General features: G+C 39.5%; 1 protein-coding gene across 3 annotated transcripts in view; it reads left to right on the forward strand.

Annotated features, from left to right (window-relative positions):
* Positions 1-16,467, forward strand: part of Ptprg (protein tyrosine phosphatase receptor type G) — a 670,876-nt gene that overhangs the window by 620,783 nt on the left and 33,626 nt on the right. For all 3 annotated transcript variants that reach the window (XM_048356066.1, XM_048356067.1, XM_048356068.1), the window contains one exon: positions 8,822-8,913. In XM_048356066.1, the coding sequence (XP_048212023.1) occupies positions 8,822-8,913 (92 nt within the window). The remainder of the gene's footprint in view (positions 1-8,821; positions 8,914-16,467) is intronic.

Genomic DNA, 16,467 nt, shown 5'->3' on the forward strand with positions numbered 1-16,467 from the left:
CTGGGGATGGATATGTTATTGCTCTAGGGTGTATTTCATTTATCCTCAGGCAAACAGTAAATTGCTGAGTGTTAGGAATTAGTAGAATACACTGTAAGGAACCTCAGCAAATACTAGAGATATTTAGAAGTGCACCAGTGAGTTACTAGTTATGACATTCAATGTGGGATATGAAGATGTCACCCGCCATTGTATTGCTTTTGATCAGATTTGACCTCTGTACTGCTATATTTCATTTCTAGCTTCTGGATATTTATAATTAGATATTTACCATCTGGACATTAATTGATCTTTTGTATACTAAGGCATTACTTTTATATATATATAATGCCACCACCTCCATACTCATACGTCCTCACCCCACTTGTCTGCCTCATTTTCTTTACATATTCTTACCAACAAATGGATTTTACTTGCTTATTGTCACTTCCCACTAGAATGACAGATTCATGAGGTCAAGCAGATGTGTTCCTAATCGTAGAATAATACCAGACACTTAGTAGGCATTCTTTAACTGTTTGATGAGTGGATGCATACTTCAGTGACTGTCAGCAAAACTTCCTTAACATTCTTAAAAGGCCATATAGCTGTCAAGCTCAGTGGTAAAGTCATTTTGGAAGAAACAAAAGGAATGTTTGTTGTTTTTTGCAGTGTTACTGAGTGGTTATGCTTAGGGATTTAATTGTCACTTTGTGTCCATGAGGTGGGTCACTAGATATTACCACAGTTGGCTCTGTCCCATCCATTCTAGTCAGCTTTTCTAAAGCTTCACAGACTCAACAAAGATAACAGAAGAGTTTCCTTCATTCCTGTGGGATCATTCTGTACTGCCAGAGGATTGCCATAAACATGGGGCTAGGTTTTTGTTGCCATGTGTTGCGCTCCATTGACTTTTATCCTTGGTGGAAATAGATTGAATGCTTCTTGTGAGAGGAGAAGCAGGAATCATCAGGCTTGATCACCATGGGACAGGTTGTTTCGCTCTTGAACAGTAGCACCAATATCCTCACTTTCCTCTTGCAGCACCCAGAATATATGTTGATCACTGAGAAATTCCTGGGAGTCTGCCTCTCCTTCCTCTACTCATCTAACACAGTTGCTGGGTAGCTGTTCAGTTCAAATTCATCTTTAAAAAGATAAATGCTGAAATGCTTCTTGAGCTATTTTTTGTTTTTGTTTTCCTTTGCTCCTGGATTAGAAACCAGTAAACCTGTGCTCTCCCCCTGGTGGTACCATGATTTGGGGGGGGGGGGGATGGGGGAGGAGTGTCACTGATTGGCCTCCCTGAGCCTTAGTTTTGTTTTGTTTTGTTTTTATCAGTTGTGGGACTTGAACCTAGTGCCTAGGCATTGTCCCTGTGCTCAAGACTAGAACTCTTACCACTTTGAGCCACACTTCCAGTTTTCTAGTGGTTCATCAGAGATAAGGTCTCATGGAATTCTCTACCCAGGCTGATTCTCAAATCTCAGCCTCTTAAGTAGCTAGGATTTCAGGGACGAGCTGTCAGCACCCAGCTCAAGCCTTCATTTTTTGAGTGTATAGGAGGTCTGTCTTCCTTGACACTTAAGCCACTTGTAAAGTCCACATGAGGTAACATGGAGAAATGTTTTGGAAACCCTAAGTGAAGGCCAAAGTGTATGCTGCTAGGATCTGTCTTCTCCCGCCATGGCATTAGTAATCTCAGCCTCCATGGAAGGGAGAGCATTTTCCTGGTTCTCAGAGTCCCATTCTCCCTAACACAGATCCACACTCACAGAGTGGGGCTCACCTTACACTGCCTTCGGGGATTGGGATGGGGGGAGGATTAGAACTTTCAGTTGGCCAAAACCTGCTACCTGTCAAGTGCTAGGCTTCAGGCAAATACCACCATACCAGTCTACAGGTCTGACATTTAAATCCCAAAGCCAAAGTGGAATCCAGAAATTGTGTTATAGGTGGGAAGTGTATTCTTGATGAGTTGTAACACATCTGTGAGAATGAAAGGCCTAAATGTCATAAGGCAAGAAGTATAACATAATGGACAAATAAGAAAGGAAAGCTTTAGTTAAATTCCTTAGGCAGCGATGCTCATTTAGTGGGCGACTCTCAAAAGCTTACCTTAAAGACATTTTTGAAGAATTTCAAGCAATCTCTTTTACTGATTCCAATGGAAATATGTTTATAGGATCTTTAATGTGATCTTATGTTTTAATATAGTGAAGACAGTCTTTTCTGTGGTACTAGAATTTGAACTCACAGTACATGCTTGCCAAGCAGGTACTCTATCACTTGAACCACACCCTTACCTTTTTTGGCTTTTGCTATTTTTCAGGTAAGGTCTCATGTTTTTGCCCATGCGGCTTCATATGGTCCTCCTCTATCTATGGTCTTCTATTTAGCTGGGATGTCAGGCTTGTGTTACCATGCCCAGTGTATGGGTTCTCCCTAAATTGTCTTTCCCAGTTCTGGGGCTTGAACTCAGGGCCTGAGCACTGTCCCTAGCTTTTGTTTGTTCAAGGCTAGCACTCTACCACATGAGCCACAGCATCACTTCTGGCCATTTCTATATCTGTGGTGCTGAGGACTCAAACCCATTGCTTCGTGTATGCAAGGCAAGCTCTCTACTACTAGACCATATTCCCAGCCCCTCTCCCAAACTTTTTGCTTTAGCTGAGATTACAGGCCTCAGCCATTCATTACTCTTAACCCTGTAGAGAACAGTATTTTAAGAAAGATTTTTTTAAAAACTGGTCTCATTTACCCTGAGGTAAAATCTGGCAGTGCTGAGCACCAAAATTTTTATGGGTAGGGTTAGGGACATAAGAATGAACTCATAACACAAGAGTATCCAATGTGAGGCTGGGAATGTGGCTTAGTGGTAGAGTGCTTGCCTAGCATGCATGAAAACCTGAGTTGGGTTCATCAGTACCACATAATCAGAAAAGGCTAGAAATGGCGCTGTGGCTCAAGTGGCAGAGTGCTGCTACTCTTGAGCAAAAGAAGGTCAGTGACCATGCCCAGGCCCTAAGTTCAAGCACCAGGATTGGCAAAATAAAAAAGAATATCCAAAATGAAAAAGTGCTCCCAAGGTTAGCTTTCAGTTACCATGAAAGTGACATTAATTCTCTTTATATATAGATATGCTTCAATATCCAAATCATTCAGTGTGCTTATTTATAGATTTATAGACAAATCCTAGTTACCACAAATGAGGGAAAGTATGCAGCCTGTGTTTCTTAGGCTCTGGCTTACTTCACTAATGTAATTTTTTCCCATGTCTTTCTATTTCCTTATGAATAGTACAATACCATTCTTCTGATGGATGAGTAGAATTCCATTGTGTATATATGCCACATTCTCTTGATCCATTCATCCACTGAGGGACATTAATTCTCTCACTGGGAAGATTTTTGAATTATAGTGATTGCTCTGTAATGATGATGAATGGGGAAAGCAGGGTAGAAAACTACTAAGTTAAAATGTGAACTTTGAGTGAAAGGAACTTTGATTTTATATATATATATATATATATACATACATAAATACACACACACACACACACACATATATATAGTCTTAAAGTAGTTGTACAAAGGGTTTCAGTTAAACATAGACTTTGACTATTTTTTTCCTCTAGTGGATTTTCAAAATCAGATGCTCCACAGTTACTGGTTTCCCATTGTTTACTGTGTGAGGCTCAAGTATAGTAACCAAGCTGTCAGTCAGAGTTATGTCTTTAAAATCCCTATTACTTGTTTTTTCTCCCTTTTCTTTTTTGAGACAGGGCCACCCCGTGTGGCCAGGCTTTAGCCTCCCAAGTGCTGGGATTGCAGGTGTGTATCACCACACCTAGCTAAATCCATATTACTCTTAACATTGATGGATATATTTTAAAATGTAGTGATCTGGGAATATTCCCCTCCCCCCCCCTTTCTCTTCCCTCCCCACCCCTTCCTTCCCTTTCCCTCTTTTCCCCTTCCCTCCTCACTTTCTTTTATCTCTTTGTCATGCTGGGAAATCAAACCCAGGGCCTACTAGGCTAGTACTCTACTAGTGAGTCTACGTATATTCTTCTGAAACAACAAAGTTGAATAGTATTTTGATTGCACTGATTAATAAAGGTAAAAGAATGATAAAACAAGCAAATATAACTCTGAGATGACCTATTTGCTTATATCATTGTTTCAGACATTCAGCATATAGAAACACTGTGAAATCAGACCTTAGCTCCTGAGATCATCTGTTTATAGAACCCAAAATGTGCAACTTGTCCAACACAAATGTCCTTACAAATGTTTTTCTCTGGGAATTAGAAAATCTTAACTTTCTAGTAAGAGCATTAAAAAACAAAATGCTGCTGCTAACCAGTAGCTAATCCAGAAATGATTCATGCCTTTCCATCCGTTAAAGTACATCTTAATAATTTGAAGGTCATTGGCTTCAGTGGGGTTCCTGCATAAAAGGGGGTTTTAAACATACAGCTTAAAACCCTTGGGCTTAAACCAACCTTGTTGGCATATTTTATTTATATAGAGATTATCTCCAAAGGAGATTCACTGGTCTTTTGACTATAATGAAGCCTTTTTCTTCATTAACTTCTTTGTGCCATAAATGAAAAAATAAGTGATTTTTCTTTTTTTAAGTCAGGAAATAAAATTTTCCAATCTCCACAACACTTCTAGTAACCTAAGGATATAGTTTAAGTAAAAATCTATTTGTTATATCCTCACATAGGAACTAAAATCTTGATAAAGTTCTTTTGTTTCATTATTTTTCCTTTATCTCCCTACATTGACACAGAGGTGTTACCCAGCACAGAGGCCTGAACTTGGCCTCTAGGAAAGGAGAAAAAAGTCCTTCCACTGGAGGTGTGCTTAAGCATAGCTGATGATGGCCCTGCTGGTGGAATCTGACTGGGGGTGGGGGCGTAGAAAGAAGGTCAGAACAGTATTCTCTGGAGCCAAGTTCCAGAGTAGGCCATTGTGGCATCTCCCTGTTCACAGTCAGATTTGGTTGGAATTTGGAATTTAGGATAAGGTTAAGAGATCTGCTAAAGATTAAGTGCTTTTTCAGGGATTGGTACAGGGACCTTTGAAATTTCTCTCTCTGTCTCTGTCTCTGTCTCTCTCCCCCCCCCCGCTGTGTGTGTGTGTGTGTGTGTGTGTGTGTGTGTGTGTGTGTGTGTGTGTGTGTGTGTAACATCTCATTTCCCAGGTAAACAAAAGGGGACCTTTTCTTAGACATAAAACCAACCAAACCATCATCTCACGCACGCAGGCAAGTCAGTACTTCCACACAGCATTTATCTGGCATCCTCAAGGTGACTGACTGTTCTACTGTTGAAAATGTTATGAATAACAGAAACCTACCACAAAGCATATTATTTCAACCCTGCCACTATTGGAAACACTTCTTTTGTGTGTCTTTCTAGGAAAGCAACCCAGTACGGAAGAGCCTAGTCTCTGGTGTCAGCCTCATCCTGGTATTAGATAGAGACCCTGAGCCTTTGGCAAGTCCCATAGTCTGTCTTAGCCAGAGTGTCCTGTGTATAAAATGGTAGGAATCATAGCCCCCTAGGATCCTAGGGACATGCAAGGAAAGGAAATAATACTTAGCAACAAATCTCTGTTGTCTCATACTTGTTAAATAACCAGCACGCTTATAAGATCCTGGTTTGGTTTTCATACCTCTGTGAGCTTGGTGTCATTTTTTTTTTTCCATTTCGCAGATAAAGGGAATCCAAGTGAGGGAAGGTCTCAGTGCTACGCAGTCTGATTCGATCTCTGCTCCCACCATTACCTCTAAATGCCTGATCTATAGGTCCTCATCAGTGGAGGCAAACAGAATAACAGACCCACAGTTCTAAGGGCGCTTAGGCTGAGGGAGGGCAGAATATAGATGCTAGCTAGCCTGTTGTGCAGCTCCTCCCTGTAAGGTACAATCAAAGCATTGGCTCTGCTTTTTCCTGTCTAATATCAAACCAAAGATGGCAACAAGAAAGTTAACTTGTTCTCTCAGATTTTCATTGAAATTAAGAGAAAGAAAATTTAACATATATGAGTAGAGAAATCTCAAGTGTGATTTGCCTGATAAACCAAAAGTATTAGTGCTTCTTTGAGATGAGATTTTAATGCCTTTTGTCATCCAACCTTCAGTTATCTTTCAAAACTTGTTTTATCTATTTGTAACTTTCCTTTGAGTTCATGTTAAATACACATAAAGTATACCTAGGCACTAAGTCCTATGCTGTAATCCATAATGAAACTCAGACACTTAGCTGGCAATAACATAGTAATGATGGACATTTTCTTAAAACACATAGGGACCTGTCCAGATAAAAATAGCAGATCAAGTTCTACGATGTTGTACGAAATGACGGTCTCCTGTTTAGTTAATTTTATCATCACCTAGCTCATTAAGAGACTCTGTAGAAAATTGTATGAATACTGAACAGCACTTCTAGTCATCTTAAGATACAGGAAATAAATTAATGACTGCTCCACTATTTATCTGAGTGAAAGACAAGTAATCAGCAATCGGGGTAGCTAGTGGGTGTCACCCTGCACCTCAGTGAGCATCTGCCTGTCTGGTAGTATTACAACATTCCTGTTGGTATCTACAAACTCAGAGGGTGTGGCTAGACTTGTTTGGATAAAGATGCAAATGCAAGAGACTAGTGAGTCATCTATTTCCGTGATTATCTCATTGAGTTCTGCAGGATTTCTGTTGCATCTAGCTCTGGGATAGCAGACAGACTGATTGCTGGGCATGTGTGACATTAGCTTGGATATGATAGTTGAGCACTTTGCAGGAAAAAATAGTAATAATAAACTATGAGCAGGAAAGCATTTCCTGGAATGACTTGTGATGGGCTATGAACTTCAAAATGCCATGCCTTTTCTTTTAGAAACTTGCAGTCATAATCATCCTTAAGGTTACAGAGGAAAATATCTGAAGTTGACATGACTTTTCTTATTTTGAACCTGAAGTTCAATGTCCATCATGATGGCACTGTCAGTTTTCAGAGCAGTTGGGAATTCTAAACTATCATGAGAGTGTTAATATTGCCCTTTGCCTATTACATTATGAACTGGGTTACTCTGCCCTTGCAAGCTACAATAAATGAATAAGAGGTAACTGCTATCTATGGCCAGTATACTAAGGTTTCTGTGGCATTGGATTTTATCTCCTCTCCCTCCATAGCCCAAGATGCCCTTTCCTATGGACAGGAGAATTCCCAGCTCTAAGCACATTAACCCTTTCTTTACCTTAGCTTGGGACCCATTCTCTGCCACTCATTCATTATTGTAGAAATCTAAACATTTTAAGTGATTGCATAATTCTGGAAAATTTTTCTTGAACTGTGTATTCTTCTAAATATTCTGGGGAAACATTTTTGGCTCGGCTGAGTTTGTTAATGCTGGTTACATCATGGGAGCTATAGATTTCTTGGGTGTACAAAGTGATTGCATATTCATGAACATCTTCAATCTTGAAATATTTGTAAATAACTTGGCAATTTTTTTCATAAGGTCGCCTATTAAAATGAGTAGAACTTTAATTGTTCACACAGAGAGCGTTTGTGCTTACAGAGTACCACCTTCATGATAAGCAATGTGTCAGTGCTGAAACCACTTGGATTGTGGACATAGAAATTACCTTTCCTAAACAAAGTATAAGATACGCTATTTTCTGCCTAAGAATGATTCAAGTTTGAAAATGTCAATAGATGCAAAAAGCCACCCTAGAGCTTTGCTCTCTCGAAAGGAGAGAAGGAATGACAGAGTCAATGCTAACTGTCACCAGATGAAGAGAAATCAGATTGTCAGGCCTGAATCTATAAAATGCTTGCCAAAGTAGGACCTCATTTACACATACAGATCTTCATACCCTTTGCTAAGAAAAGCATCTGTGGCAGTTTAGATGTTTGTGCGTTTGCCAAAGATCTTTCACTCTGAATAAAGTAAATGTCATGTCTGTTGTTTATCTCAAATTCAGCAGGGTATTTTTAAAAGGAAATATTTGCGGGGGAGGGTCGAGGGGGAGAAGGTCTGGAACTCGAGTGCAATGGGTGTGGCAGTTTTGCAGCAGTAATCAAGGATTGGACACAGCCTTGTACATAAGCTTTGGGCCCATAAGCTGGAAAAAAAAATGTCCTTCAGAAGTGACTGTACTACAATAAGTGGGGGAATGTGGAAGCATCCTGAATCTATACCTAGTCTGTCAACACCAAAAAATAAATAAATCCAATTAATTCCATCAAACTGATTATCTGGCATCATGTAGACACAGCTGTCTTGAACTAAAATTCCAAACACTTAACGATAGATGGCATTGTATGCAGAGCCAGCTAGTACAGGGGCATCAAACTGTATACTAAAAGATCATATAGAATTCAAAGGCTGGAAATAATACTTATATGCTCCAAGTTCCCTACTGAATAGCAGTTTCTTTAAAAAAAACAAACAAAAAAGCTCAGGTTAAGATGCAGTGTTTTAGCAAATAACTAGTCTTGGTAAACTCAGACTTAGTTTAAAATGTGGTAGCTTGATTATGTAATTAGCCAGAGTATACAAAGTAAAGGGAAGTCTGAGTGTACGTTTTTGAAAACACCCTCTTTAACCTGGCTTCTAGGCAGTTCAAAGTCCTAATGAGATTCTAATGTAAAATAAATCCTCAGAGTTTTCTTCAGGATGTTGATTTCAGGCGATAGAATTATATCCTTCTTTACAGAAATGAAATACTTGTCTACACTAAGGAAATATGGACAGTTTGCTTTTTCATAATCATTTGTGTTATGGAAGTATTCTGTGTGACTTTGAATATCATTTTATTTCCCCAGATGACATGGAAGCCATTCCTGTCAAACAGTTTGTTAAACACATCAGTGAGCTGTATTCTAATAACCAGCATGGATTCTCTGAGGATTTTGAGGTATGTTTCAAAACTGAAATTAATTTCAAGAAACCCAACTCATTTTATAAGGAGGTTTTGTTTTTGTTTTTGTTGTTGTTTGGGGGTTTTCTTTTTTTGTAAACTTGAACTGAATCTAAGCATAACAAAATAGTAACTGGGAAAACTGGAAAACAACGTCTAGTTTTCCCTTTTTCTTTTCATTAATGATTTATTACCTTTAAGTAGTTGTACAAGGGAGGTGCCATTTAGGCAAAGCAGTTTACAGTGCATCCCAGTGCTTTTTGACAGCATTCTATCCTCAACCAAATAAGCTGAAAACGAAGTTGATTGCAATTGTTCTAAACGAGGGCTTAGCTGAAAGATGAAACTCAGTGGTGGTAGAGAAGAGGCCAGCTTGTGAAGATTATTTTTTTCTTCTGGTTCTTTCTTCCCATTAATTCTAAGTGAGGGCGACAGTCGCGATGCAGAGCGCCCTGATTCTGTGTCATTTCTGGGATGCACATGGTATCGTGGAGACAGCAGGTTTGGCGTCTGAAGCACTTGGGTGCTGGCTCCCCCAGCAGTGTGCTTCATCATGGATGGAGCCAATGGCTTCATCTCCCATTCCCAGTTTCCTCATTTTTAAAAAGGGTGCTAATGTCACCCCCATCCCCAAATTGTTAGCAAAAAAAATAAAAAAAGATAAACATCCTTGAAAGTGCCAGGTTAATTATTAAGAAGCAAGCAAATCATTGATTGGTTGTTGTTGTTGTGATTTATTAATCCTTGGAGAGAAGACATGGGTTAACACACAGTCTTCCGGAGTTTAAGAACTGGTGTGTCGGAAACAAGGTGGAGAGGAGCAGGCACCACCCTGCCAGCTCCCGGTTCTGTGCCAGTTCAGCAGTGACAGGGTGTCAATGAGGAGCTATTAAACAGACTGCCCTTTTCTTCACTGAGGCGCTTCACTAAGGCACATCCCTGGCAGCAAGAGTTGTACCGCAGAGGCCAAGTTGTCATGGCAGCTCAGCTGTCTTCTAGCTTTGTGGGTAAGGCGGGGGTCCCTTTCTCCTTCTCCTTTCCTGTTAAAATGGAAATGAAGAGGATGGAACCTGCCCACCTCCTCGTACCTAGTGGGTTATGGGGTTTAAATAAAGTCATGGAAGGTAAGCACTGGGAATGATGGAGGCCGCCAGACAGCTGGGAGGCACAATTATCTGGCCTGAACAATAAGAAATAAAAATAGGACCCTGAATCTCCTGTTTGTATGCAAATGTAGAATCCCTAAAGGCCATCAGAAATGCAATTATATTGACAAGTCATTTTAAATTAAATCTTTCTCTTAGTTTTTGTTGTGATTCATTTTTCTGTTGGGCTTTTATTTATTTATTTATTTTTAGTGAGTAGGACAGAAGTGAGAGAGAGAAAAGACTGATTTATTCCACAGTGCTGTGTTTCATGGAACAAACAAAAGCATGTCAAGTATTTAATGATGCTATTATATGCTGACCCAAAAAGGTGCCTATCCAATGACAAAGAACATGGTTTAAGTCAAACGTTTTGTATTCATGAGGACAGCAAATGTATGTGGCGGTGGGGTGATTTAGTTCAATTGACTGTTGGCTGGATGACTGAGCAAGAATATTGAAGCATTTAACAATGTTGACGGTATTCACGACAAACATTTATCCTCTAGAGAGCAGAATTTGATCAGGATGATCAAATGCAACTCCGGTTTCTCAATTATGTATGATTTGAGACCCCAGTGCTATTCATCACAGCTGGTTTTGACACCATTTAATTATTCAAAATAATCAGCTACACCTCTGTAAACTGGAGCTGACTTAAAAATGGGCTTAGCTGCATCAAAAACATGCCTGTTAACAAATCCTGCGCATTTCTGTACCTTATTTCTATCAGAAAAGTAATAACAATACCGTGGCTTTAATCACCTCCACTGAACTTTGTAGCATAAATATTATCAGCCAGTACGTGTGGGAGGCGGAATGGAGAGGGTAGACAGGAATCACACATTCTTCAGTCATTTCACAATCTTTCCTGGATTGAATTACTAAAATTGAAGCTATTCAGAACAGGAAGAATTTCCTTTCTTTTAAGAAGAACAGTAAAGTAGCGACATAAAGGGAAGAACAAGACAGGACAAAAGTTCACCAATGTTGTCATCATCTGATTTGGTAGGAATCTGAAGTATTTTAAAAGAGAAACATTATTCTCTTTTGGCAACTGCTAAATGGGAAAAGCTGGTAATACTCTACATAAGAAATTATTGTGACTATTATAAACAGAGACCATAACCAGCTATACAGACAAAAAACACAAAAGACATTGTATATAACAATAAAGGTAATCAAAATAACTGCTTTATTATTATAGGAGAGTTAAGAACTTAAGATGAAGGCTATCTAACCTGAACCCCCATAGTTTCTGGATGCCATCCAGACGTGAGCTGAAGTCAGGACAGATAACCAAAGTTACCAGCAACTAATGCATTTGTGCCTCTGGCAAAAAAGAAAAGAGAATCAGAATAAGGAGCCCCCACTGTGCGAGTACTAGGTGCTGTCACATGACCTTTCTTGTATAGATCCTCCCTCAGCCAGAATCTGGTATGTAGAAATCTTACTCAATGTGTGATTAGAAACCTACAATAAATCAAAGTAATGATCTTTAGAATATAAAGAAATACCTCTTAATAGGCAATAGACATTGTGGAGAGATGAAGCAACTGTATTAAATAGCAGCTGGTAAAAAGCAGAGGAGAAAGGGCACCCTTGAATTTCAGTTAGCTATTTCAGGGAGCCTTCCCCTTACCCAATCTGGCCTTAAAATGATGGAAATAAAAACTTACAGTGAATGTATGTCACATTTTCAGAACCCTTGGGAGTGGGGGGAATGAGAAAAGCCATGCTGGCTTTGAGTATTTATCTCGAGGTCACGCTGAAAGCCAGCATTTTTGTCCTGTTCTGATAAATTGTGAAAAGCTGGCTACATCAAGCCTATCTCTTACTTCGGAAAGCTTCTGCAATCAGGGTGGTGTCATGACATGCGACACCTCTATCCATCAGCTCATAGGCTTTACGCTCCTTCCCATGGAGTGACTTTCCAGGATAGTTTTAATAGATTAGCAACCTTTGTCTTAGCCTACCCTGTACCCCAATCATAATGGCAGAAGGCTTCCTAAAAGGTAGTGAAAGCAAAAGAGGAGAGCTCGGAAGCTTCATGGATCCACACAATCAATAGATAGCGTTTGGAAGACTCAGAAGTTTAAAGCCTGGGTGCAGAAATGAGACTATAAGTCCATGGCCCCTTGACCAATCCTTTGGGGGATGGCCGTTCTTGCAGTTAATCAGCTGAGGTAGATTTGGGCTGGTTGCTCATCCTAAATCAAAAGAACAAAGCTTTGTCCACCTGAGCCCAATACGCTGAGGGACTTGTGGCCACAATCACTCTGTGTAATGAATGAACAGAGAATGAACATGTCACGAGAGTCCCTGGACAGAGGTAAGGCTGTATATAAAGGATGCTGCCTGCAAGAAGTCAAAAAATTAACCCTGTGTAGTTTGCTGAGCCACTGTGACCAAATACCACTTCGGACCTGAATATTATAAAGGAAACCATTTTGAACGATTACTGTGAAGAGAGAAAAATCATGGTTGTTTAAGACACAGTTAAAAATGGGGAAAGGTGTACTAACAAAAAATGTACATAAAAATATAATTGGAAGTTATAGACCCCACTGTAGGATGATAGGTACTGTGTTGTACCTTCCAAAATTTGACTGATTTTCTGGAAGGGGAAAGCAAAGTCATTTTCGATAAACATAGATGGACCTGGAAAAGAAAAGCCCCTCTTAGCAAGAGAAATGCCAATAAAGCAAAGAGCAGGAAATCAGTGTTTCTGAAAGGACTGGATTTAAAACCATCCTAAGATTGAAAAGGGAACTGGTAGAAGACAGGCAGGGACCTTGAAAATCTATTGAAGAGGTCTGGCATCTGTTATTAGCAAGTCTTTTCACTATTGGGTAGCATTTTGCAGGCTGTGCAGGAGAGCAACAGGAGACATAGCAGGACCAGACCCTGTGAAGGGACAGGTGTTTAGGCACTGTACATGTTCTAGGACCGGACCTAACCAAGCAGCCTTCTCTGGATCCTTAACACAGTTGTGAGCTGCATATGTGATATATAGACTGAGTCTGATGCTTTGGTAACCAGGTCCAAAATACTTCAGTAATCTGAAAGATTGCTAGATGTATTTTGTTCAATTATCTTTATTTTTGAATGGTAGAATGGCAGCTCTTTCACATACTTCCTAACAGTCTCTCCCATTAACTACAGGTAGGAAGTGACTAAGGCTACTCATCTCCCAAGAATTCTTGCTATATCAGATATTCGTGTTTTCATGAGATCCCTGTTTTCCATTGGTTTTCTTCTGTGGTTGGATGCCTGTTAATATTCAGAATATTCATTTTAAGAATTTGTATAGTAGGCTGAGAATATGGCATAGTGGTAGAGTGCTTGCCGCCTCCACATACATGAAGCCCTGGGTTTGATTCCTCAGCACCTTATAAACAGAAAAAGCCAAAAGTGGTGCTGTGGCTCAAGTGGTAGAGTGCTAGCCTTGAGCAAAAAGAAGCTAGGGACAGTGTTCAGGCCTTGAGTCCAAGCACTGGGACTGGCAATAATAATAATAATAATTAATAATAATAATAATAATAATTTTTATGCCTTTTAATAGAGACAGAAACAAGGAAGCTCATGTCTGTAATCCCAGCAACTCAGGAGGCTGAAATCTGAGGATTATAGCTTGAAGCCAGCCTAGGCAGGAAAATCTATGAGACTCTTACCTTCAGTTAATTACACACACACCCCAGCATGTGTGTGCACGCTGGAAATGAAGTTGTGGCTCAAGTAGACCATCACTAGCTTTGAGCAGAAAAGCCCAGGGGCAGCACCCAGGCCCTAAGTCAAAGTCCAGAACTGGTACAAAAAGCAGGAAGAGAGGGAGAGAGACCGGCAAGCATAATCTTAAACTATTTGTCAGAGTACTGAAACTATTCGTCAGAGTACTGAATAGGTAGCTTTACTATATATACTTCACCAGCCAGTGACATTCTAAAGGGTTTTTAGCACCGATTAAAATCACATTAACTTTGAAATGCCAGTTCCAATAGAGAAAAGCCACTCCAGGATCGGATGATATTATCAGCATCTAAATGAGCCAAGCAGTACCACAAGGAATTACAGATGACATTATTATCCACCAGACAGAATCAGGAAGGCTGTAGGCAAGCCCCTATGAATTCTAATAAATCAGATTTAGCATTATTTATGAGTAGTTTTCTGTCATTCACATAATTGGAAAAGTGAAGCAGAGGCAGTCGATGAGACCAAGGGTTTTAGATAACAAAAGAAGTTTGGACATATTGAATGACCACTTTAAACAGTGCAGACAGCTGATCCCAAACAGCCTTGGCCAATTGTATTATAACAGTCCTAGCTTCAGTCCATAGCGGTGGTGATCAGCCATGTAACAGGCGAAAAAATAAGCAATGAACAAGGTGAATCTCAGACTAAAGAACTTAAAGCTAAAATCTCTCAGCAGTACCTGAACAATTCAGCTCTGAGAGAGCTACATAGCCAAGGCTGTGATGTTCACAACCCAGACATAAGATGTCAGCTCATTTCTGCTATTTGTATACAAATTGAATTAATATCACCCAGAATATGAATCAACTTTTGAAATTTCTCTGCCTTGGAACAGCGTGCCTCAGGCTTTAAAGGCAATTCCAAAAGACTGGGACTATACCAATATTACAAGTTTAGTTAGCATTGCTTCTGCTCTTGTAGATGACTACATATCAGACTATGTTATGCACATACTCTTTCTCATTTTAGAGAAAAGAGCCAAAGGCAGTCTTAAGTACCTTTGAACTACTATTTGCAAAAGCACAAGTTGTAAATTATTTTAGAATAGAATAGGAAATAGTTTATTGCATATAGCAAGGTAAGAAGCAGGTGTTAAGAATCCTCATGAAATAGACTTCTCCAAAGAGCTGATGGAACTACTGCCTATGGGATATTTTTTTAATGGACATCCGGGATGGCCTGTGATGATGAAAAATTCAGTATGTATACAGTTTCCATGAATTGGAGTGTCAATGCAGGTAGTTCCTTTGAACAGACAGTAATCCTTTATGTTCCTACCTTAGTTATTCTTTTATTCCGGTGAGTTGGTCCTATCAGGGCAGAGAGTGACTCCTTGCTGGGAAGTCCTGTGTGAATATACCAGGCAAGCAGGTCCCTATTGGTATTATGCTGAATGTAAATTCAGTGGCAAAGATCTGTAATTGCTATGCAACTGCTTTGTGAAAAGAAAAAAAAAGTCTGATGTTCCTAAACTCTGTTACATCTGCTGTGTGTAAAACATTGCTCCTGATAATTTTGTGTTACTTTGCTCCTGCTCTTTGTAACAGCTGTGCACTGCTAATGACTTCCCTTTATTAGTTCACTACCATACTTTGTTGGATTTAAAGCATTCAGTGTAGAAAAATTCGGCTTTTCAGCAACCTCGACTTTGGCTAAATTGATGAGATTTCTATGCAGGGACAAGGTAGTATAAAAATTGTTTGTTCCAGTGTTGTTTTTGTAGAGAAAGTTCACTTGAATAAAGTTCAGCAATGATTTGTCCAGAGGCTGCACGTATCTGAGCCACACATGGCAATTAGCTGAGCCAAATATTTCAGAACCGAATCTTTTTAACCCATTTGTAGTCTCATGGTTATAAAGTGGTTGCAAATGATAGTTGGGTACCTTGCAAATTTCTGTGGATCCTGTAAGACTGAGGATAAACTGATGCATCTTGGTTTAAGCCTTCCTTGCTTTCTTCATCTTTTGTTTCTATAGTTATTTTTCTTAGGCTTCTGGTCTTTTGGTCACATTTGACTGACAGCATCTTTTATTGCATAAACTGTGATAGATTTTCAAAAAGAGATTCTTTTGTATCAGTGCCTGGTCCAAAATCTGTAGTAGATAAATGATGAATTAGTAAAGAATTCATATGCTCCACATGCTTATTATGGTTGTGGTAATAGTTATAGCGAACTTTGGATTTGGGGAGGTAGTGGTGCATTCAGTGCTAGAGAGTGAATAAGTACTTTGTGGGAGAATAGACTAGTGGGGTGGATAGATTGGATAGATACACAGATAGATAGACACCATTTAATAATGATTACAAGTTTGGAGAAGGGCCTCACTGGACAATTTTATCATTGTATGAACACCATAAAGTGCAGTTATGCAAAGTTAGATCATCCAGATCAGTGACTGAACAGGTATTCTTGATGCAGGTACGTGGTGCTGTTGCCACCATACAAAGACACCATTTACAGTGCTTTGAGTATGACCATAGTATAAAGTAACACTAAAATGTAGTGCAACAAAAAGCATCTACTAGATTGTCTCTTATTATCATCATCAAGTATTATATACTGGACATAATTGTATGTACTCTACTTTATGGCTGTCATTGTACCATAAACACATGAGTAATGTGGGTGTGCTAAGATGTGATCATGGC

This window comes from Perognathus longimembris, chromosome 10 (genome assembly GCF_023159225.1).
Source record: "Perognathus longimembris pacificus isolate PPM17 chromosome 10, ASM2315922v1, whole genome shotgun sequence".
NCBI classification, from domain to species: domain Eukaryota; kingdom Metazoa; phylum Chordata; class Mammalia; order Rodentia; family Heteromyidae; genus Perognathus; species Perognathus longimembris.